The sequence below is a fragment of the Lepidochelys olivacea genome, assembly GCF_965140295.1.
Source record: "Lepidochelys olivacea isolate rLepOli2 genome assembly, chromosome: 1".
NCBI classification, from domain to species: domain Eukaryota; kingdom Metazoa; phylum Chordata; order Testudines; family Cheloniidae; genus Lepidochelys; species Lepidochelys olivacea.
The window spans coordinates 208,218,761-208,243,174 of NC_140411.1; the positions used below are offsets into that span (position 1 = coordinate 208,218,761).

The 24,414-nt window shown below is 43.5% G+C and overlaps 1 protein-coding gene and 1 long non-coding RNA gene across 3 annotated transcripts in view; one reads left to right on the forward strand and one right to left on the reverse strand.

Annotated features, from left to right (window-relative positions):
* The first annotated feature begins 813 nt into the window (after window positions 1–813).
* On the forward strand, window positions 814–23,902 carry LOC311514945. The gene is made up of 3 exons (XR_014709991.1): window positions 814–5,752; window positions 21,134–21,259; window positions 23,198–23,902. It is a non-coding gene; the product is annotated as an uncharacterized lncRNA (long non-coding RNA).
* The window catches only part of RABL3 (RAB, member of RAS oncogene family like 3), a 29,025-nt gene continuing 12,282 nt past the window's right edge, over window positions 7,672–24,414 (reverse strand). Inside the window, exons 4-8 of one of the 2 annotated variants that reach the window (XM_084617684.1) lie at window positions 20,953–21,067; window positions 19,281–19,431; window positions 16,995–17,066; window positions 11,776–11,814; window positions 7,672–8,051 (exon numbers count right to left, since the gene is read on the reverse strand). In XM_084617684.1, the coding sequence (XP_084473810.1) occupies window positions 7,986–8,051; window positions 11,776–11,814; window positions 16,995–17,066; window positions 19,281–19,431; window positions 20,953–21,067 (443 nt within the window). In that variant the 3' untranslated portion in view covers window positions 7,672–7,985. Of the gene's footprint in view, window positions 8,052–11,775; window positions 11,815–15,597; window positions 15,658–16,994; window positions 17,067–19,280; window positions 19,432–20,952; window positions 21,068–24,414 lie in introns of those variants that run through there. The other variant, XM_084617685.1, reaches the window with a different exon arrangement.

A 24,414-nucleotide genomic window follows, 5' to 3' on the forward strand; every position in this document is an offset into this window, starting at 1 on the left:
CCCAGAACTGGACACAATACTCCAGTTGAGTTATAAGCGCAGACTGGGTGATTTTGAAATAGTTTGGAGGAAGTTGGCACCTCCACCCCTTTCGCTGCATCTGTGCATATGCAATGGATGAATTCAGTCCCTCTGGTTGCATATTAGCCTAAGGGAAAAAATCTCATTAACCAGGCTGTATTATATCATGCACAGTTATTTGTGCCCAATTGTGTTTTGCTTTACAAGCCAGACCAGAGTTTAGTAGCACTGAAATCTAGGCACTTGTTTTTCCATTGATGCCTGGCTGACTTCAGTTGATATCTTCCGTAACTGCTATTATTATTATTATTTGTATTAGTGTAGCACCTAGATGCCTCTGTCATGGATTGGGACCCCATTGTGCTAGGTGCTGTACAAAGAATGAAAGATGATCCTTGGCCCAAAGAACTGACAATCTGACAAGAGACAACAGCTGGATGCAAGCAGACCGGGGTGCAAAGAAACAATGAGACATTATGGGTCAGCATGTTAGGCAGTGGTCTCGGCACACCAGTGGCTCTGGTTTTTGGAGGCATCCTGTCAAAGAAGAGTTTTGAGGAGGAATTTGAAGTTGGATAATGAGATTGCTCTGTGGATGTTTGTGGGGAGCATCTCCCAACTGTGAGGGGCAGCCTGGGAGAAAGCACAAAGGGGCTTGTTTTAAAATTCAGTAAGTGGCTGATGGAGGTTGGCAGCATGGGTTGATCAGAGGTGGGAGTCCACACATGGATAATGAATGAGAGATGATAGATAAGGTGAGGAAAAGACATGAAGGCCCAAAAGAGTGTAGACAAGCAGTTTATGCAGTAAATCTGCTGCATGTTTATGGGAAACTAGGCTTCATAACATGTGTATTAAACATCACAGCTTGCCAGAACATGTTTGTCAAAACAGTTTTTCACTGGAAAATGCCATTTTAACAAAACTGAAAATTTTCCTGAGATTGTAACAATTTCAATGAGATTTCCACAAAACATAAATTCTGAGTTTCAACCAGCTCTATTAAAATCAATTGTTTTTTTCCCATGCAACATCATTTACAAGAAAGTCAGTTCAGGCTGTCTGGGCACCGGGGCAGATGGAGATAGGTGGCATTTACTTTATCTATAGTAATCAAATATATTTTAATTTATATATTGTACATAATTATTGTGTATCCCTCTTCCCAGAGCTTTCATGTGTTACTTGTCTTCTTAGGTTGTAAGCTCTTCGGGGCAGGGATCATATCTTTATACATGTTTGTACGGTGTTTTGCACAAGCAGATCCTCATTCTGATTGTGGTCTCTGGACCTTATGGCAACATAATTATTTAATAACAACAAATAGCCCCACCTACTTAATCACCATCCACCACCACTACATGTACCACTTAGATGTTCTGGAAGATCTCCAGTCTAAACGCTGATGCAGTCCTGTCCTGCCTAACTTGCAAAGACTAATGGGAATCAGAGCACAGGACCATATGGATGCATGTTGTCATGAGCCGAACAAAATCACAAGGCCTGGGAAATAGACTAGCAAGAACAAGACTAGCTGGGAATATGTTAGCACTGCCATGTGGAGTAACTGTGATGGATTTTGTCACTGGTAGGCAACAAGACCTGTTGGAAATCTGACATGACATCTTCCCACCATATGTCACAGGCAGAGATGCCAGTAGGAGCCAGAGGGAATTTCATCATGTAGCACAGGATTTAAAATGTGTTTGGGAACTTTACTCTGATAATCTGCCAGATTTTGCACATCCAAAACATGCATGAGACGCAATCTGGAGCCTGAAAGGGTCATGTATATGATTATAGTGTTTATGCTGATATATTTTGTTTACAAAAGGAGAGATCTTCTCTCCTGTTTCTTGTTGTCCAACTAAAATGTACTAACTACATTTGTTAATTTATGCAGTCACACCTGTTTCTGTTACCTCGTCCTCTCTTCCTCCAAACCATTTGTCTGCATATTCATATATTGCCAAATCCTGGATTGTGAGCTCTCTGGCAGCTGGTACTCCCTTGTGTGATTTCTTTGTACAGTGCTTATAAAATGGGGCCCAGAGCCCTGTTTGGGGTCCTTACCACAAAACAATAACAAAACAATAATATTAATGCAAATGTATTGCTCATTCTTTTTGAATGCAGCCCCTTGTTTTGCAGCAGATTTTTAAAAAGATCACATGTATTAAGATAGATTATTGTGAAAAATTGTCCTGTCACTGTTCTGGGGCTACCCCACAGCTGGTGCCGTGGAAGTTAATTATTATCATTTATTATTTGTGAAAGGTCCCCAGAGGTCAGCAATGGAGATCACAATCTCTTTTGAGCCAGAGAAAAGACGGGTAGCTGGAGGGCAAACTGCTCCCACACTGTAGCCTGTCAATGTGCTTCTGCTTTGACCTGTCCCCAATTCTAGGAGGGAGAGGGGAAATCAGTCCTTAACCTCTCTAGTGTGACTGCTAGCGAGGCAGCTAATTTATGATGCGTGCGGGCTTTTGTGATGTGAACACTCCTCACCAATAGAAGTAAACCACCACTCAGTTCACATGGGCCACTGGATAATGAGAATGGAATTTACACCGCTGATGGACACTAGATCTGAGGAGTTATGAAAAGCTCCAGATCTTAGTCCCAGAGCCATCAGCCCTCCTTCTATTATAAATCTTTAACCCAAAGTGACTGGCGCATTTCCACTTTGTAAACATATTAACTTTTAGGTCAAAGTAGAAGTAGGAGAGCACGAGAAGTGTCCAAGCTTGCTTTCTCTTACACTGTCTTTTATAGCCTCTGAAACCAGAAGGGACCATTGTGATCATACAGTCTGACCTCCTATATAACACAGGCCTTGTGTTGGTTGCTTTAGTTTACGAAGAGCGTGTGTGTTTCATTTCCTACTCTCTTTCCTGAATTTGATCTCTGCATAGGTCCAGTGCAGGGCCTGAGTGGGAATTTGCTTGCTCAGTTTCAGTGGGTAGGGAACTATAGTCAGTATATTGTTCAAACCAGAGGACATAGCAAGCATAACTCAATTAAATAATACTATCGCAGAAGGAAAAAGAGAACGCAGGTAAAGTCTCCCTATCTTACCAGTATTTGAGGCTAATCTTGGCTATGCAGCTAGACCACAACAGAAGTTTGTGGCGTTCAATATTTCTAAGTAAGAGCTTGGGATCAGGATGGGGAGATTTAGGTATAAGAGAGTACACTTGAAAAGTACTGTCATTGTGAGAAGTGAGGCAGATGTCCATATCTTGGAAACTATCATTAAAATACAGGCCCTCTCATTAAGAAATCTCAAACCAGTGACCAAGAACTGAATGGGCCATAAAGCTATAACTCCTCTCTCACCCTAGAGAGGATTTCTTTGGGCAGGGGTGACCTTAAGTGCATTGTTGAAAATGGAATTTGATGCCCATGCGCCCATCACTGCCTGCTCTTGTACTGTCACTGACATAGCCAGTCCCTTATATAATTTCCTCCTCCCAAAGCATATCCCCTTTATCTGTGTTTTTTTTGTGCAGCAGGCACTTTTAGTTACCAATAACCCCTAGAATCCTTTCCACTAGCTACAGTGGTGCTTAAAAATGGTGCCAAGCACATGCGCTGACTTGTTTTTGCCAGTGGGTGCTCAGCCTCATCCCTCAAGGCCCTGCCCCCACTCCACTGCTTCCCGCCTTTGCTCCGCCTCTTCCCCTGAGGCCCCTCCCATGCCTGGTGCTTGTTCCTCTCTGCCCCCACTGCTGAGCGCCTCCCGCTTGCTTCTTTCTGTCCTCTCCTTCCTTAAGGGTGAGTGATGGGAAGAGGGGGTGGAGAGGAGCGAGTGGCCGGGGGCCTTAGGAGAAGAGGAGGCGGCGCACTATGGGCAGGGCCACAGGGCAAGAGGCCGAGCAGGGATGGGACCTCAAGGTGGAACAATGGGCAGGGCAACGGTCTGTGGGTGCTGAGCACCCCATGTTTTTTTCTGGGGTGCTTGAGCCCCAGAGCACCCACAGAGTCACCACACTGCCAAGGCAGCTGATGCAAAGAATTCTGGGGTGCATTTTGACTAATAGACACCGCTTCTCAAAGGTCAAACTGGGCCAGCTTGTGGCAGTTGGGTGTGCCGACACATTTTTGTGGCTTTTTTGTTAACACCTATTCACTTAAATGACTGACAAGCACTTGGTTATAAGGATGCCTAAAATTTAACACCCCTGCCTCTTTGGTTAAGCTCTGAGAAAGCTCACAACCCACATTTCAGAGAGTGCCCACAAGTCTTTCAACAAAAGAAGAGAAGACAGGACTGGATATGCTGATATTTCTAAGGCAAAAATTGAGCACAAACCCCCCTCTCCTACCTTCCACAACACATACACTAACACCCCCCACCACAAAAATCTTCAAGGCCCTATTTATACATCACAAAGAAACAAAAAAGGGCACCTATTCAGTCTCCCTCCACCCCCACTTTCAAGTCAGCTTTACATTATAAAACTTTTTGCACAACTCCCCATTGGTGATAATACTGGTAATAATGTTTCATTTTGCATGGCTACATTTTGGCTATGTAGACAGACCTGAAATTAATAGGTAAAAGGGCTGTAGGACTCACAGCAGGTTGGATTTTTGGTGCTAGAAAAGGTTGGGGGTATTTTATGGCCCCCTTACTTTTGCCCTTGTGTTTACCATGTTCTTCAAAGAGTACAGTCTGTATTTGTGGGCATAGAGCACAGTGCTGCTGGATTGAACATGCTTAAGCAAGATTTTCCTTCGAGCTCCCTCAGGTAATACAAATACATCAGCAGGTGATGGGTTAATCAATAATTATAATGGATTCATGTCAATGAAAAGCATTGCTCAGAGCCACAGAAACACTCTATGCTGAAAGGGAATCAAAGTCACCAGCATCTTAACAAGGGGAGCCAGACAGAAGCATGACTTCTGTCGGGGAAAGCCAAATAATAGCGACTTAGTGAGGAGAAAAAATAGCAGAAAAGCAAAGCTTCCTTTGTTTGCAGAAGAACTATTCAGGGTGTTCTGCTGGTAAACTCTGACGCATTCTTATCAGTGGAGAAAGATCATCAGAAATGATGGGTTGAGCACTAATCAGAATGTACCTGAGGGATGTTTTGGCAACTGATTGAGATCTAGAAGTCTACACCTAGAGCAGACTGCAGCTCAATATTGCTCAATATTATTATTATTAATGGGCATAGTGATGGCTGCCTTAATCTGCAGATAGACCTGATGTTTCAGGCTGAGAGGTGTAAACAACTCCCATGTATCTCAACTGGCTGCTGACATCAAAGCCTAAAAATAACTAAACCTAGTTAACTGTTTACCAGAACACAACAGAAAGGATGATCACAGTTTGATAATTTGTAATCTGGGATTGTCTTGTTTTGATGTGATGAGCAGGCAGCCCTTTGGCGGTGGACAGAACTTCAGAGAGTTCCATAACTTGTTTTCCCCCCAATCTGAGCCCTGGTTGCAGGCAGAACTTGTTACTACTTCTTGCAACAGTAATTTATCTGCTATCAGATGCAACAGGAAGTGGCTCCCTCCAGCCCACAACACTGTGGATCCCAGTTGCTGCAGAGGGACTTCCACAGGGTGAGAGAGAAAGTAAGGCAGGAGAATCAATAACCTGCTTGCCCCTTTCTACAGGTTTGTGCTCCTTTCTGCTCACAGAAGAAATGGGGAGCATTTCAGCCTAAATAATCCTCAGATCATCTTGTGAAGAACTACCACCATTTTAAAGGTGAGGAAACAGAGACAGAGAGGTAATGTGACTTGCTTAAGGCTTTCAAGGGAGGTGAGAATAGAACCTAAAATTCCTGACTTTGAGTCTCATGCTCTAACCACTCAATCATACTCCTTCCCTAAATTGCCCCTGCAACTTGATTATACATAAGGAATAGATGCATGAAGTTTGCCACTCCCAATCAGACCACTAATTTCCATTATCAACTGGAAAGGAGCCACAACCCCTGGGAACAGAGGTCAAACTGCTGAGCCATCCCTGCTGAGAAAGCGGCTGATAAATCAGCAGTGCACGAAGCTCTTGCTTAGTGACTCCCATCTTGTCACTCTTAAATGAGATACTGAGAGGCTAAATTTGGAATCTATTGTGTGTTCTGTTCATAATCAAACCTATGGTTTCACTGAACATACCACAACTAATTCAGGGACTTCAGTGATCTATTTTAAAAGACAACAGTCTCATGGTTAAAAGCTCAAGCCTGTAAATTAGGATTCATGGAGTCTATTCCTGACCCTGTAGTGTGACCTTGGGAAAAATCACTCAGATTCTCATTTTCAAAGGTGCCCCGATGGCACTTCTGCAGCTACCTCTAATAGGGCACCCAAAACTGGAAGATGTTGAAAACTTTAGTCTCAATGTCTTTGTACCCATTTCCCTGGCTGTAAAATAGGGATATTGATTCTCACTCTACCTTACCCAGATGATCGGTGGCTTAGTTCATTCAGGTTTGTAAAATGTTCTTGAATCTCTTTGGTGAAAGGTGCTGGAGAGAGGGAAAGTAAGAAGTGTTCGTATTTTTACTTTTCATAAGTTAGGTTTGGTGATCCTATCTGTCATTTCTGCTTTGTGACCAATAGGCAGCATTCAATTACTCCCAATCAACAGCCAGAGAAGAGCTGCATGCAGATGTAATGTGGAATCCGCAGAACTCAGCCTACTGTCAATTTCACACCAATGCTTTACTTTCTTCTACCCTCATTTATTATTAATTTGTATTTATATCAACACTAGCTCTTAGTCAGCCTCTAGCCCAGGCTAAACCATTATAAGGTTACCGTGAGAATCCACTGTGAGAGAGGGGAAAGGAAAGCAGTTAATACTAGAGCTCTGGGATGCCCATTTAATTACCTCAAACACTTTTTCTCTCTCCCCGATACAAAAAACATTATATTTAAGAGTACAGAAATTGCTGTAAGAGGTCAGACGAGTGGTTCATTTTGTCTAGTATCTTATCTCCAGCAATGGCCAATACCAGATGCTTCAGAGGAATTACTTTCCCATAAGAGAATTTTCTTTCTAACCCCCAGAACTTCATGGTTAGGTCCAACACTTAAGCATATGGGTTTATATCTCTTATAATTTTCTACCCACTCTATTCTAACTGTGGGTGTTTTTATGATTTATATTTTGGTCTTATCCACTAAGCTTATGGTTTCAAACATAGATTGTCAGATTGAGTTCCACATGCACATTGTAAAAACATACCTTCCCTTCATGAATTTTAAGTTTCTTGGAGTATCTGATCTACTTTCTCTGTACTCACCAAACTACAAATACCAAACTAAACAGCAATATAAACACCACGCTCTCTTCATGGGGAATCGTTTTTCAGGCGTCTAATCATTTTCAGCACCTACCTCTGAACAACCTCTATTTCTGTTATGGCCCTTTTGAGATGGGGTGACACAGAACTTAGAGTTCCAGCTGAGGCTGTACCACTGATTTATATGATGGCTTTCTACGGTTTTCCATCCTATTTCTTATATAGTCTTATAGTTTGCTTGCTTGCTTTGCTTTATGTTAGTGTAAATGAGAAAACTGTTTAGTATTCCCTTTCTGCTAGAGGTAAAATTAGTATAATTCATTGAAGAGTGTTCATAAATGTTCCAAGATGGGGGGCAAAAGTTACACATACATGCTGTGCATGATAATGTTTCCCACAGCAGCATGGGAAACACTGAATTTATTGCCTCAATTCAAAAAGATCCAGTATTTCCACAAGGTTCCTAAACCTAGGAGAGAGTTTGAACCCCAAAACTGGTTTTGGGGATTCTTCCCTGTGCCTTCATCAGCACTGGTAGCTTCCATAGTCCTGGTGGCCAAAGCAATTAATAAAATGTATTTTGCCTGGCATGATGATTGTTGCCTTTAAGAGTCCAACAGGGACAGGAATGTTGCTGCAAACGGAGAGAACTCATCTTCCATTCAGTCTCTGGACACTGAGCAGTGTTCAGTCATAATGAAGGCTCTTCAGTGCACCACCTCCAAATCTTTTTCTATCAGAAAAGCCAGGAATCTGTAGATATGGAAGATGTCACCATGTCAGAACCAGCAAGAATTCCTTCCAGGCCACATTAACATGTAGGTTACCAAATTGACAACATTACCTCCTTCCCATCACACTCTTCCTTCTGAGTTAGGGCAGACCAAGTGCTTCAGCATGCTTCTAAGATGTGCCATCTTTTGAATGAAATGTAAAAGTGAGATCCTGACCATTTGCCTTATAGATCTTTTGGGGTTTTATGTAAGACTTGCAGTGTGAGCACTATTGTCCTGGCCAAATTCCAACTTGGTTTATTACATTGTTCCTCACTAAATCCCTCTGCAATTTCAATTGTATACAGGAGTCTTTGTTTCCTTTTCTAAACTGTTGTACACCATTACTGTGCTCTACTAAACAGCTGCTGTGTTCTACCCCAGAGATGGCTGCAGTTTTGCAGTAATTGACCTAACAGCCTTTATCAAGTTGTGAAGCTCTGTGAAATCCATCAGAATGAAAAAAGCTGCAGTAAGGTATCGGCACTCATTTTTCGGCTGCATATGTGCAGACAGTGCTTGTGCACATAGTGCTTACCCTGTGAGAATCAGCGCTTACAAAGAAAGTCTATTCAAAACCACCCCACGCTTCCTTGCTTAATGGGATTTCAAACAGATTTGCACTGCAGAGTGCCTACAAACACACCATCCCACAACAGAAAGCGGTCCATGGTTCTTTAATCCTGTACTACGTAGCTCCCCTCGTGGCAGCATCTCCTGTAGCTATCCACGAGATTATGGTTTAGGAGTCACCTCACCCCTCTGTCTACACATGGGCAGAGCTGAGGTACTCACTCAACAGGACATGCTACCTTTCTCACTGCTCTGTCACAACAACCCCGGACAGTCAACCTACTGTATAAAAGCAGCATCAAAATATATGGTGATGCCCAATCAAGAAAAATATCAGAACTGGCCAAAAGCAGTACATCTGTAAACAGGGGGTGGGGGACAAGGTAGTTTAGACTTCACAGTAAAACAGCCTGCTGGGGTTATACCCTACAATGGTAGACTGAAGCCTGGTCTACACTAGGAAATTAGGTCAGTACAATTATGTTGCTCGGGGGTGTGAAAAATCCACATTCCTGAGTGACACAGTTAAAGCGACCTAACCCCTAGCGTAGACAGCACTAAGTTGACAGGAGAACTGTCCCATTGACCGAGCTACTGCTTCTTGGGGAGATGGATTATCTATGCCAATGGAAGAACTTCTCCTGTCGACACAGATAGCATCTTCACTGAAGTGCTACTGCCACACAGCTGTAACAGTGCAGCTGTGCCACTGAAGCATTCAAGTGTAGACAAGCCCTGAGAAAGCCACAGATCTTAGCAGAAATGTCAACTCAGCGGAGAACTGTAAGACTTGGGCCTTTCAGCTCAAAGTGCTTCACAAACTTACAATGATAGACAAAGTGGATACATAGGAATCACTAAAATGCAGTCAGCTCTGGAGGGAAACTAGGCAACTCTATACAACAGTTAAGAATAGCATATCCAATTGAAACTGCAATGGGAAGCTATAGAGGCAAAATGTAATTATTAGAGTTCAAATGTAGCAGCACACCAGGGCTACCAATCAAACTTTTGTCAAAAGTGCTATGGGATCCTTAAAACTGAGGTCTACCTCACTTGTGGTTATTATATCTCAACCAAAAGATAGCACAGCATCCCAGCACTATACTCGGGTGTTGACTCGGAAGGCAGACTGCAACAACCAGATTCAATAGCACATTCCCTAGAGCATTCTCTGTGTTCTGTGGAGGTTTCCCATCAACGCTGGGTTGGTCTGACCACATTCTGAGATCTGACTGACACTATGGCTGCAAGCTAAAGACAAGATGCATATGCTGAGGCATGATTTAAAAAACCACAAAATGAGTTTAGTGTCTATTCGTCCATCCATGCTTAGGAGAGTTTTACCATGTAAACTCCACAAAAACAGGAGTGGGAAGAGCAGATCTCACTGCAGAATTCCATGAAACCCATTATATGCACAAGGAGCAGATAATTTCAAACAGTAACACTTCGGGGTGTACTGAAGCTCCTAAGTCTTTGTTGGGTTTGTTTCTCTACAATATGTATGCTGACTTGTTTAAGCTTCTGCACTGTCATCGAGGGAGCAGGTCAGAGTAGTTGGCAGTGAACTGTAATCTTTGGCCCTTGGCCATAAAGAATAGACAGTTAATCCTTGGTTAGCCACTAAAACCTATCATACACAATAATGTAATCTTGCATCATGGCTTTAAAACAAACAAACAAAACCAGGCTCCTGCATTAAGCTATTATCTTCATGGAACAGAGATTCTCTTTTACCAGAGGAAAAAAGCCTTCCAGGATTGAAATAGGAGAAAACAGATTTGCTTTAAAAAATTCTCATGAAAAATTAAAATAATACACTTCCGGCTTTCATTTTCACTTTTTCTCCCTCCCTAAAAGGAAGGGAGCACAGCACAGTATAGTTTTTTAATATACATGTTTTTCTATGACATTTGTTACTAACATGAACGAATTAAACCTCACTATACTTCATAGGTGCCAACTCCGTGGGTGCTCTGGGGCTGGAGCACCCACAGGAAAAATATGGGGGGTTCTCAGTACCCACCATCAGCTCCCGCACAACCCTTCAGAGCCTCCTTCCTGCTGGCGGGTCCCACTCATCGTCTCCCTCTTCCTCCCAGCGCCTACCGCGGCTCAGCTGTTTTGTGGCATCAGGAGGCGCTGGGGGTGGGTGGGGGTGCAGTGCGCTTGTGGGAGGAGGCGGAACTGGGCGGGGCAAAAGCGGGACAGAAAGAAGCAGGCCGGAGGTGGGGCATTGCAGGAAGGGGTGGAGTGGGGCAGGGCCTGGGTGGAGCCAGTGAGATTAGAAACTCAGCGCCTATGCTACACTTCTCTGAGGTAGGTCAGTCCTGGATTGTATTCCCAGCTCAACACTAGCCTAGTAGGTGACAAGTCACTCTCATAGGTGCTTCGGTCTTCCCAGCTGTAAAATGGGGATAATGATACTACCCTGCCTTGTAAAGGGCTTTGCCATCAACTGATAGAAAGTGCTATCTAAGAGCCAGGTATTATTATTCCCCTTCATGTTACAGATGTAAACACTGTCAGGCATAGAGGGATGAAGTGACTTGTCCTAGGTGGGAGAGTCCAGGTCCCAGATTCTACTTAGTGCTTCCAAAACTTTTTTTTATTAGTTAAGCATTCACGGTCCAACTAAGTTGGTACCATCCTGGTACTTCTCTGATAATTTCTGCCGCAGCTGGTGGAACTATCATTAAAAATGTACATCGTTAGCCCTGGTTGTGAAGGAAACTTGTTGACTGCGATTCAAAATGGTGCCATGTGATTCCACAGAAAACAGCCTGAAACAACAGCTCTGAGGGAGTTGCTAACTGAGCCCCCTTTCATCTCAATTCCATCGGATTCCAGGGGTGGCAATTTAAATGTCAATATTGTTAATTATTTCACTGCTTATCATTTTATAGCCAAAACATCCAGATTGTGGGTGAAACTTGTAAAAATTGGCACCATCTTTCCCATGCATCCAACTACCGATCATCACTTGCATTTGAACCACAATCTCCTATGTTTGGGCAACCAGGAGCTCATATTTTAAAGGTCAGGGCCTTGTCAGCCAACAAAACCCACAGGTAGCATTGTACCCAAAAAAACAAACAAAAAAAAACCACAGAGAAAAAAACACAGACCTGATTACCGTCTCGTAACAAGTATCTCTTCTCTATGACCTGGGGGATGCAATCAGAGAAAGAATTTAGAAGGTGTGGCATGTACATACCATCATAATGTGATTAACACTTTAAAGACATCAACAATTGGGATACTACATTCTCAAATGACAAATCCTGACTACAGACTGCCTGTGCTGGAGGATGCCGTGGAAGCAGTGCCCTCACTATAAGGGGCAAGAGGGAGCAGCTGATATTGCTCTACTGCAAATCCCTATCCCCTCCTTTCCTAAAAAAAAAAAAAAAATCCTGGCCAAATTCTGGTGTTTGTACGAGAAGGTGATCCCCTGGGTCGCCAATGCCATCTCCATCCCCTCCCAGGGGACCACTAAGTGGCTTGACCAAAGCATTCCCACTTCCAATTTGGCTATTTTCCAGATTTACCCTGACGTTTTTTCTCTGGGGAAGATGGGTGGGAAATAAAGCACTAAGTTTTATTCCCCCAGATTTGTTTTAAACAGGAAAAGCAATGGTGGGCACCTACATTTAGCACTCACTTCAGTGCTAGAAAAGTGCACTGCAAACCCACCAGCCTGCACAGGGACAATGGATATTTGCTAGTGTACTACAACACTTTAAATTTTAGTCCAGTTTCATTGACCATGGTATCTGCTTAGAACAATGTTTCACACAGAATAACTGTTCTCAGGAAATCTCCAACCCTGAAGAATAGCTACCCAGTCCCCTCCCCCACCTAGAGATGACAGAATTACAATCCCAGACGTAATCAAATCTCAAGACATCAATTGCAAAGTAAATGAATGAGGAAAAAGACAGAGATGAACATTAAGGCTGGGGAAAAGTCACAGGAGACTGAAGATGATGATATGAAATCCAAAAAGTCATGAGCCAGCAAGCTGGGGCAAAGTCTCACCCAGAAGTGAGAGGAGTTTCAGTGACAGCAAACCACATGTACACGGTATAGGATGCTAGGTTTTACCCCAATCTAACTGGTTTAAAAAAGGGGTTACAGACACTTATCCCATTTTTTCATCACTCTCTCTTCCAAGAGAAAGAGTGTTTCTACGTCCTTGATAGAGGTCCCCTGTATTGCCCTGATATATAGGCAGTCCTTGGACTTATGACACAGTTGGTTCCTGAAAATTGTGTTGTAATGCAAAATGTTGCAACTCGGAACCGCAATCCACTCCATTACAGGACCGAGCGTCTTAAAGTTGAAACCAACGCCATAAGTCGAATCAGGGTGTCAATTCAGAAACCTCATCTGACCTCCTGTACAGCACATGCCATAGAACTTCCTCTACAAATACTTCCTAGAGCAGATCTTTTAGAAAAACATACAATTTTGGTTTTAAAATGGTCAGCAATGAAAAATCTACCATGACCCTTGATAAGCTGTTCCAATGGTTAATTACCTTTACTGTTCTATTTGTATTTTATTTCCTGTCTGAATGTGCCTACCTGCAACTTCCAGCCAGTGGATTGTTATACCTTTCTCTGCTAGACTGAAGAGACCATTATTAAACATTTGCTCCCCATGCACTTATAGACTGTAATCAAGTCACTCCTTATCCTTCTCTTTGTTAAGCTAACTAAATCAAGCTCCTTGTGTCTATTAATGCAAGACATGTTTTCTAATCCTTTAATCATTCTTCTATCTCTCTGAACTCTCTCCATCCTTCTTTGATTGTGGATACCAAAACAGGACCCAGTATTCCAGCAGTGGTTGCACCAGAGCGAAATTCAGAGATAAAATAAAAAGAAAAGGAGTACTTGTGGCACCTTAGAGACTAAAATTTATTTGAGCATAAGCTTTCATGAGCTACAGCTCACTTCATCGGATGCATTCAGTGGAAAATACAGTGGGGAGATTTATATACACAGAGAACATGAAACAATGGGTGTTACCATACACACTGTAACGAGAGTGATCAGGTAAGGTGAGCTACTACCAGCAGGAGAGCCGGGGGTGGGGAACTTTTGTAGTGATAATCAAGGTGGGCCATTTCCAGCAGTTGACAAGAACAACTGAGGAACAGCGGGGGGGGGATAAACATGGGGAAATAGTTTTACTTTGTGTAATGACCCATCCACTCCCAGTCTTTATTCAAGCCTATGTTAATTGTATCCAGTTTGCAAATTAATTCCAATTCAGCAGTCTCTCGTTGCAGTCTGTTTTTGAAGTTTTTTTGTTGAAGAATTGCCACTTATAGGTCTGTAATCGAGTGACCAAAGGAGACTGAAGTGTTCTCTGACTGGCTTTTGAATGTTATAGTTCTTGACATCTGATTTGTGTCCATTTATTCTTTTACGTAGAGACTGTCCAGTTTGGCTAATGTATATGGCAGAGGGGCATTGCTGACACATGATGGCATATACCACATTGGTAGATGTGCAGGTGAACGAGCCTCTGACAGTGCGGCTGATGTGATTAGGCCCTATTATGGTGTTCTCTGAATAGATATGTGGACACAGTTGGCAATGGGCTTTGTTGCAAGGATAGGTTCCTGGGTTAGTGGTTCTGTTGTGTGGTTGCTGGTGAGTATTTGCTTCAGGTTGGGGGGCTGTCTGTAAGCAAGGACTGGCCTGTCTCCCAAGATCTGTGAGAGTGATGGGTTGTCCTTCAGGATAGGTTGTAGATCCTTGATGATGCGTTGGAGAGGTTTCAGTTGGGGGCTGAAGGTGATGGCTAGTGGTGTTCTGTTATTTTCTTTGTTGGGCCTGTCCTCAGCTCTCGTTCCCTAATGCCCCTACTCTACTTGCACTACATTCCAGATGATGAAGAGGTCATCAATGTAGTGCTTGTCAACAACCTTGATTATCACTACAAAAGTTCCCCACCCCCATCCCAGGCTCTCCTGCTGGTAATAGCTCACCTTACCTGATCACTCTTGTTACCATGTGTATGGTAACACCCATTGTTTCATGTTCTCTGTGTATATAAATCTCCCCACTGTATTTTCCACTGAATGCATCCGATGAAGTGAGCTGTAGCTCACAAAAGCTTATGCTCAAATAAATTTGTTCGTCTCTAAGGTGCCACAAGTACTCCTTTTCTTTTTGAGGATACAGACTAACATGGCTGCTACTCTGAAACCAGAGATAAAATAATCTCTCTATTCAATCTTGAGATTCCTGCTTATGCACCCAAGGATTTGGCCACAACGTTGCACTGGGAGCTCGTGTTCAGCTCTTTATCCGCCATGACCCCAAATCTTTTTCAGAGTCACTGCTTCTCAGATCAGAGTCCCCCCTCCTGTAATTATGGCCTGCAATGTTCCCTCTAATTTTTTACATCCACGTGCGGAATAAATTTGATGTGCACCAATATGGAGGTGATGTGTGGCAGGAGTGGGGCCGAGGGATTCAGTGTGTGGGAGGGGGCTCAGGGCTGGGGCAGAGGGTTGGGTTACAGGGGGGTGAGGGTTCTGGGGTGGGGCCAGGAATGAGGGATTTGGGAGGGGGCTCAGGGCTAGGGCAGAGGGTTACGGTGCGGGAGGGTGAGAGCTCTGGCTGGGGGTGTGCATTCTGGGGTGAGCCTGGAGATGAGGGGTTTGGGGTGCAGGCTGCCCCAGTGCTGGGGCCGGGGGAGAGGCACCTCTCCCTGGCCGTGGCAGCTCCAGGGCTGGGGCGCCTCTCCAGTCTAGGCCCTTGTGGCTGCGCGCCTGCATGGCCCTTGATAGCCTGCTGTGCAACCGTGCAGCTTAGAGGGAATTTAGGTGGCCTGTATTCTTTGTTCCTAAATATATACATTTAGCCCTCTTAAAATGCATATTGTTTGCTGGCACCCAACTTACCAAGCCATCCAGATCATGATGTATCAGTGACCCACTTTCTGTGTTATTTACCACTCTCCCAATTTTTGCTGCTTCTGCAGTGCTCCTGGCTCAAGGAGCAAAAGGCCAAAATCAGACATCAAATCCAGACTCCAGCCCCCATACCCATTCTGTTCCCATGGGTGAATTTCAAGAAGTGGGAATGATTAGCGGGATAGAACTAGCTAGGAGTCAGGCATAGTGCAGTAGGGACCGACAGAACATTTCCCATTCACCATTTTTTCATGTTCTGGGCTCCCCATATAACTCAGACAACAAAACTCCATGATTTACACAATCTCTGCTGTCAGAGTCTTCAGTCTCATCTAAAACGTGACTTAGTTAAGTTAAACTAACAAACTCTTTGGCAAGTCTGTAATGCAGACCAGTATTAGATTGAAAAGCTTTTCAGGGCAGGGACTGTCTTTGTTATATGTTACTCCTGGTGGAATTCTGTGCCAAAAAAAATAAAAATTCTGCACCAAAAAATTAAAAATTCTACACACAATATTTTAAAATTCTGCAAATTTTATTTGTCAAAATAACACTATATAATCATGCCAGTTTCAATTATTTTGGTAATTTATTTCAAAATAGCGTCACCAAGTATGTCTGTAACAATATAGACACACACAAAATTTCCCCCAAAAGTACAGTGTTAAAGAAATCCCTATGATAACTCACTTCCTATTTCTCTGCTCCCTCCCCCGCAGAGCCCAGCCAGGGGGCCAGACACCCACAATCCCTCCCCCACAGAGCCCAGCCATGGCTCACCCCAGCCCAGGCACGGCTCGCCCCAGCCCAGGCACCTACCCTCCTCCCCCCTCAGAGCCCAGAGGGAGAAACAGCCTGATGCTCAGTCCCAGGTTTGTGTGGAGTTTCCTGCACGCTGCCATCTCCTTCCCTCAGGGCATGTGGGGAACTGCAGCTGCTAAGAACTCTCTACTCTCCCCCTCTGTGTTTTCTATGTGCAAGATGGGTTCTGCCAAGTCCAGCAGCCCCTAGTGGCGGCCAGCAGCACCGCAGCCTATTTCTGTGGGTGAAAGGAAAATCTGTGCAAAAAACAATTTCTGCAAAATTCTGCATTGCGCAGTGGTGCAGAATTCCCATAGGAGTAATGTGTATGTATAGCAACTAGCACAACACCTAGCCCTGGTCCATGATAGGGCTCCAAAGTGCTATTGTAATACAAATAGTAAATAACAGTCATAATAATAATTTAAGGGAGATTAGTCTGAGAACTACCCAAAGCCATTTTCACTTGCAATTCCACACAGGATTTGAACCCAGCTCTCAAGAAGTGGCAAGTGAAAGCAGGAGCCCAACTATGCCGTTAGCTCTCAGAATACAGACAGGGTTAATTACATAAATCAAAAGCAACAAACGTAATTGAATTTGCATCACCTTATCAAAAAACCTGCTGAGCTTGACAGCATTGGATGAGCCTGCAGCCAGATAGCGGGGATTGGTGCAGTCCTAGAACACACAAAAAGCAACTCATAATTAGGAACCATGTTATGCAACATTCTTTAAGGAGCAAGAAAGCTACGGAAAATAACCAGGTACTCAGCACAACTCTTCATCTTAAACAAAATGTTTTCTCAAGGTGCTTGATTTTTATAGAATGCAAGGACATGCAATGACAGGCCATATTGGTGTCACTTTAAGAACGGATTACCTAATAAGACGTAAATGGGTGAAAACCAAGCCACAACAGCTGAAATATTTGGTTTTGCTGCAATTAGTCAACCAGCAGAGGGAATACAAGGAAATCAACAAGCCCCCTTCCCAGAAATATGCAGACATGACCACTGAAGCAAACATGGCAAACCCATACTGACTTCTGTTCCAAAGCCATTTGGAAGGACATGGGGGGCGGGGAAGATATCAGTGACTTCCAAATGGAAGAGGACAAAACGGATTGGGAAATGTTAAAAAAAATAAAAGTTTCACTCTTTTAAATAGGGTTCTACTCACAAGAGGTGGCTTCACCCCACTCCCAAAACTCTATGTTAAAGGGAACTTTAGAAGACCCACTTTCAAATGCAAAATCTAAACTAAGCTGTTTATAACAAGCACCAGCCTAACATTTTTTAAAGGCACAAGAACAGAAACCGGGGGGGTCTATCAGTAGTACAGCAAGAGGTGCCCTCCACAGCAGTCATTCCCAACCACTAGCACTGGGGCATCAAGCTCTAACTCCTGGCACTCTAGTCTCTCCTTCCTCCCTTTATGTTGAGTTGCTATGCTAGGCCTCAGAGCACTACTGTTACCCACTTCCCATTTGACTACATGTACTCCTATAACAAAACATGGACTCCTTGTTCTAGGGTTTAGGGAAGCTCAAGCTCCTTTGCAGGCTGAAATACACACAATGGAATGGGTGGTTGTGGGCACAGTTGATGTCATAGTCTGAAGTGGCCTGAGTAGGCTGTGAACCATTTGGCTACAAGCTATGCAGAATGATGTGGCTAAGGTAGCTCCCAGGATGTTGTGCTGAGGAACCAATCAGCTCATAATTCACAACAACAGCAGCATTGTAAGAATACTACGAAAATAACAAGGGTGCCTAGTAATCAGCAGAAACAAGGAAGCCTTCTTGTTGAGGAAGTCTATGGGAAAGACTCTTTCCTGGCACTGGCTGCAACTTCCAGAAGAAACAATTTAATGATAATGGGAACAGATAATTCTCAGACCAACTAATGATTTTTCCTCACATTAAAATGCAGAAATCATCAATGTGACTGGTGAGACAGAAATCCAGATTCCCTGTTTGTACCACTACAACTGGAGTGCCTCACACCATAAAGTTTACCAACAAAGGAAGTCACTCTGGATGTTATCCTCTTCAAAACCCAAGAGGCGCCGGGAAGCAAATACATCAGAGCAGTTTTCTAATCCATGTTAGAGGAGTAGGTCCTCAGTGCTAAATACAAGACAAATGATTCAGCCACTGATGGGGTTGGGAAACTGAGTCACTTCTCCCCACAAATAAATAAATCAGCCAGGAATTTCTTGTAGAGTCCTGAAGCATCAGCTTTGTAAACATGAACTAGAATTTGACACTTGCCTATTAAAAAAGTGCTGACAATTTTTTTTAAGTGAGCTAGGTGCTAAGGTAAGGTGTTGGTTTTATAGCCCTGGAGACTGAAACCCTCTGTTCCCACAAAAGATAAAGAAGAGGAAGCTTTCCCCATAATGTCCTGCTGACGTGTCTCAATTCTGAACTAAAGACTCATCTCAAAGCATTAAGAGGGAAGTCCAATTCCAAAGCAGAGAAGCAGGCTGAAAACTTCAATACTATATCTGCATTCCCCAGATTTAACTTCAGCCAACCATTATACATCCAGCCACCGATTTTGCCCAGGCAATGGTATAAATATAAATGGGTGTAGTCTGTATGTGCTCAAGAAAAGTGAGTGGCAGAACCAAGTGACTCCCAATCCCCTAACCCCTAGGCCATCCTGTTGACTTCCCACAACCAGCTCCTTTCTATAACTGAAAGACAGCTACTATTTCTCCACTATGCTAGCAAGGCGTATGGCTAACCAACACTGTAAGCGACCTCAGTGTGACTGACCAGGCAATCACCAGTAGCCTAGTTCCTGTAATTGGGATTGCACAGTTCTCTTTGCTGGAAAGCATCATGCACAGTCAAAGATAAACAAAACTTCTGGCAAAAATACTAACCAGATTAATCTCTTCTGCATTGAAATCCTCAGCCAGGAAAGCTGTTCTGGTCAAAACTTCATTGCGCTTAGTCTCTGGGATCTGGTCCAATTTGGTTCCGATAACCAACAGCGGAATCTGGTTATCCGCAAACTGTTCACGGTCATAGTCCCTGTGCAGTGAAAAACAGAATAATACAAATATAGATGAATGTGACAGCCCTATCCTTTCCACTCTAGGTGGGTGGGAGATTGTTGGATACTGTGTTCTGACGGCCAAGAGTGTTTATGTCTGGGTCTTGTGGGAGGATTTCTGGAGTTAAATCACACTGCCTGTTGGGAGATTTAGAGTGGAAACAGATATGGAACTAGTAACTAGCACCTGAGACATGGGTTGAGGCTTTTGTCTGAAGAGGACAGGGTGGGAAGCAGCAGCAGCTAAGAGATGAGCTGGATCACAATGCATGAGCTGGAGAAGAGCAGGAAGGAAATGGCAGCTGAGAGGCTGGTTGAGTCATGCTGTATGTTTGAAAGGGAGAGGAGAAGAAAGGAACCAGCAGCTGGGTTGGGTTAGGGCTCCAGTGTGGGAAAGGAAAAGGCAGAAGTAGCTAGCAGGCTAATGTGACCATGTTACAAATCAGAGAGAAAAGGAAACAAAGGGAGGGTAAAGGTGGATGCGATGCAGAATGCTGCTGCCCACAATCCCACAGTATCGGAAGACACAATGCAGGGCTAGATGGATCATTGGTTTTACCCAGTATGGCCATTCTTATGTTCACACAAACAAAGGAATGATACCATATCACTCCCATCATTAGAGAACTAACCTGACTCCCTACTCATTTCAGGACCAATTCAAAACTCTCCTGCCATAGCTTTGAAACTTTCCATTAATTTGTTTCAACTGGCTTCACAGGCCTTTTCTCTGTCCCACCACAAACTGGTGAGAGCCTTCTTCTTTACAGCCACACAGAATGTGGATTTTGGAGGACAAGCCTCCACCCTGTGTTTTTAAAATAGCAGATGTGTATCTGTCTGTGGTGTGCATATAATTGGGGTTCTGCCCGCCCTCACCCCCATTCCATTTCTCTCACTCTCATCTGTGTGATTTTTCCGGTTTGAAAATCTTTCCCCTTATACCTGTAACAAGTAACAGGGGAAAACAGCAACAGTTAGATGGCACAGCACTGCTGAAAACATATTCTTTAGCAAGGCCCCAAAAAATCCCACTAAAGAAATCTGCAAGATTTAGTGAGTTTCATTACTCCTCACACAAAAAAAAAATCAAGGTAGGACATGGAAACAGCCACATTTTCATGAGGATTCCTGCTAGATGGCCCTGAATGCCACAAAGCAGCCATGGAAAACTTTGAGGTAGCAGGAAATGTACCTGTTCCCACATAAGCCTCAACAAATATGGAAGGAGCAATACAGAGACATGCTCCCCTGACTCCACACTACTCCCAGAAAACCCAAGGATCTAGCAACAGTGGATCTGGAGATGGAATAGCGGTACCATTTCTCTTCCACAGTTACATAGCTCTTCTCAGCCATCCCAAGTACACCCTAGCCTGAGAACTCTGCACTTGGTCAAACTTCCCGTGGATTTCAAGTGGCCCTAGTGATAAGTGATGAAGAGTAAATGTGACAGCTGGAGTCATGTGTCTGATGCTGTGTGCATGGTGTACACTCACCCATTTGTCACCAGCACTCCAGTTGGAGCCACATCTCGGTTAAGTGCTTCCAATGACCATCGATACAAGTTTTGGGAGGACTTCTTGTTCGTTAAATCATGCACTAATATTATGCCTAAATAGAGAGTAAAGACAAGGCATTCCTTAATCATAAGATATTTTCCTAACCTCACCTATACAGGATTCACAGACCAGGATGCTCTGGAACCGAGAGCGCCTCACATGGAGTCTGGCTCAAAACATTAGTAAGGAGGAGCTGTTTGGTACGACTTTAAATTGTCTTGTAATTATGGAGACATGGTTAAAGGTAAGGAGTACTTGTGGCACCTTAATGTGACCTGAAGCAAGAGAATGGAGGGATTGGTTTTGTGCCCTTTTTTTTTGCTTTTTAATGGTGTATAAAGAAGGGCTAAAAGAACCTCCACCCTTTTTGTTTTAACCTTGGTTGTTTTGTTAACTTTAGAAGTATCAGGAATGCCAATTTTTGTCTTGTCTTTTTCTTAGGCATTTGAGTTAAAAAGGCATAACAAAAATCAGAGTTTTAAACAATGCATCTAAAAATCCTCTTCCTTCACAATGCATTAAGTTGCAATTGTTTTACAGCCAAGGCTTGTAGCCCTGCCCATTATGAAGATTACCTGACAGTTTCCTTTATAAGACCCTGTTTTCAGTTGCTTATAATTTTGCCAAACTATAACCATTTGGGCTGAATTTTTCCATGCTGGGCGTTTGCCTCAGGCTGAATGTAGAATACATTTTGAATAAGTTCAACCAATTTCAGTAATTTCCAAGAACAAGGCTAGAGAAAATATGTTGTTTTGCCCATGTTAAAAAATACCTGGTGAACTTTTCTTTGAACAACTCTAGTGCCCGCACGCTTTGGAGCAGGAATTTGCAATTTGGAAGGGATGTGCCTTTTGTCATTCTTGTGAAAAATCTGCCCAAAGCTGGCCATACTATAAGCCTCTGAAAAAAAACAAACACAAACCCACCCCAACCCATAGTTCGCACATACTCCACAAAGACTTCTTAAATTTTAGTAGCTAAATTCCCTGACGATTTCATCCACACAGGGCATGCATGAGCCTAGGCTGAGCAGGACCCTTCCCCGTAATTGCAGCTCTGGACTGCTACAGGCTGGGTCCATGTCTGAGCACCAGAACTGAGCAGGGAGCCTGTCTCTCCTGGGATTTCAATGACCCTCCTGCTGGCCACAGGCAGCATGGAGGAGGAAGCTGCTTGATTTAAATGCACAGGGGATACAGGACAGACTTTCGGGGGAAGGGTGTGGGGGGGAGTAGATTGGGACTAGGAGCCTTGATGTGGGTGGAAACAGACTGGAGCATGGTAGGAGGGGAAATGGAAACTGGGACTGAGAGTTCAGATGTGGGGACCAGAAGGAGACTAGGATTAGGAGCTAATGAGGAAAGGAATGGGGAGACAGAAGTTGGGGGGAGGGAGACAGACTGGAGGAGGAACTGGCTGGACAAGAAGTCAGGGGAAAGGTGATACTGAGATTGGACAAGGAGCTGGGGAGGAAAACTGGGACTGGGAGCCAGTGGATACAGGGAATGTGCATGGGGGAGAGGGGTCAGTGAGACAGATCAGATGAAGAGCCAGGAGATGGAGAAATGGAAACCTGCTTGGGGACAAGGAGCTGGGGTGTACAATTAAGGTAACTAGGAACTGCTCGGCAAGAAGTCTGTGACTGGAAGCAAAAACTGGGACCATTCCTCTGCTGTCAGCAAATATCTGTGAAATCCACTGGCAAAGTACCCCATTCTCCTCTAGTGCTGGTCCACACAGAGGAGAATAACCTACTACTGCTATCAATTACTCCATTAGTTCAAGTGGCAGAACTCTGCAGTTGATCTAAAGGTTCCAACCTGCTCAAGACCCATGGGGGTGTAAATATGCCACATGATGAATTTTCTGTTTTTCAGTTGTTGTTCTTCTTAAATTTAGAAAGTTACACACAAAAAACTGCATTAAAAACATAATTAATAGCATTACTTTGGGGGGAAATTTTAAGGCCTGTGGTATACAGTAGGGCTGACCAGATGATCACAATGGTCCTTTCTGGCTTCAGAACCTATGAATATTTATGGCAGTTACAAAGTCAAGGACCCAAAAGTTAAGAATTGTCAGAATTAAAGTTGCCTGTGCAATCATAATTTAGCCCCCTTGTGCACATGAATTATGATACAGTCTTCAATTACATGATCACATACTGTTTGTTCCACAGGATCCCTGCCTGATTCAGTTCTCATGAAGGACCTTCTCTGAGGGTGAAGCAGGACTGTACAGTGATGGAGACTATCGTCTGTTGGGCCCCTGCTTCATTTGTTGCAGAAGCCTGGAAGGTGTGTGGTGAATTAGGCAAGAGATTGCAGGAAGAGACAGTATGGTCTCATAGTTAAGGCAGTTGATGCTGCCCTGAGAACTGGACTCTAGCTCTGCCTCTGTTACAGAGTTCCTGCGTGGTACTCAGCAAGTCACTTAACCAAACTTTTCATAAGTGGTTATTAAGGCATGTGTTCCTCACGTTCTGGGTGACTGAATTGAGTTCTTGGGGTCTGATTTGCAGAAGTGCGGGGCATTCACAGCTGCAACTCAAGTCAATGGGAGCTGTGCTTTGAACATACTAAGTGCTATGTAATTCGAAGTACTCTGAAAAAATCAAGTCCTAGGGATCTCCAACTGGGCAAAATTATTGGATATTTTTTACCTTAATCTCACCGTATTTCAGTTCCCCAGCTGTGCAATGGGGATATTAATACCCGCTTGTCTCAAGAGTGTTGAGAAAATAAATTCATTAATGTTTGTGAAGCACTCAGATGTGTGTGATATCTGTGATGAACACCAAAGAAAAGCACACGAAGAAATAAATAATTCAGTCTTCAGAGCAGAGTCTGAATAGCATGGAGTAAATAAGGCCTATGGCCACACGTTGAACAATGAGAAAAAAAATAAAATATTGAATAGCTGCTCACTAGGTAAGCACTGTCCATTCTACACCCTGAATGAGCCAGGAGTCCTGTAGAAAAAATAAAAGGAGTACTTGTGGCACCTTAGAGACTGTTTCCATGGTATGCATCCGATGAAGTGAGCTGTAGCTCACGAAAGCTCATGCTCTGATAAATTGGTTAGTCTCTAAGGTGCCACAAGTACTCCTTTTCTTTTTGCGAATACAGACTAACACAGCTGTTACTCTGAAACCTGTCGTTGTAGAAAAAATAGTACATGATCATGTAATTAAAGACTGTATCAATGCATATGCACAAGTGGGCTGAATTAATGTCGCACAGGCAACCTGAATTCTGGAATTTCCTAACGTCTGTGTGCTTGACTTTACAACCTTAAAAAATAGTCTTTTTTAACAGCTTTTAATATGTAATATATACGTCCTCATACTCCCAAAAATTCTCCATTCTTCCATAGAGTGACAGAGCAGACAAGACC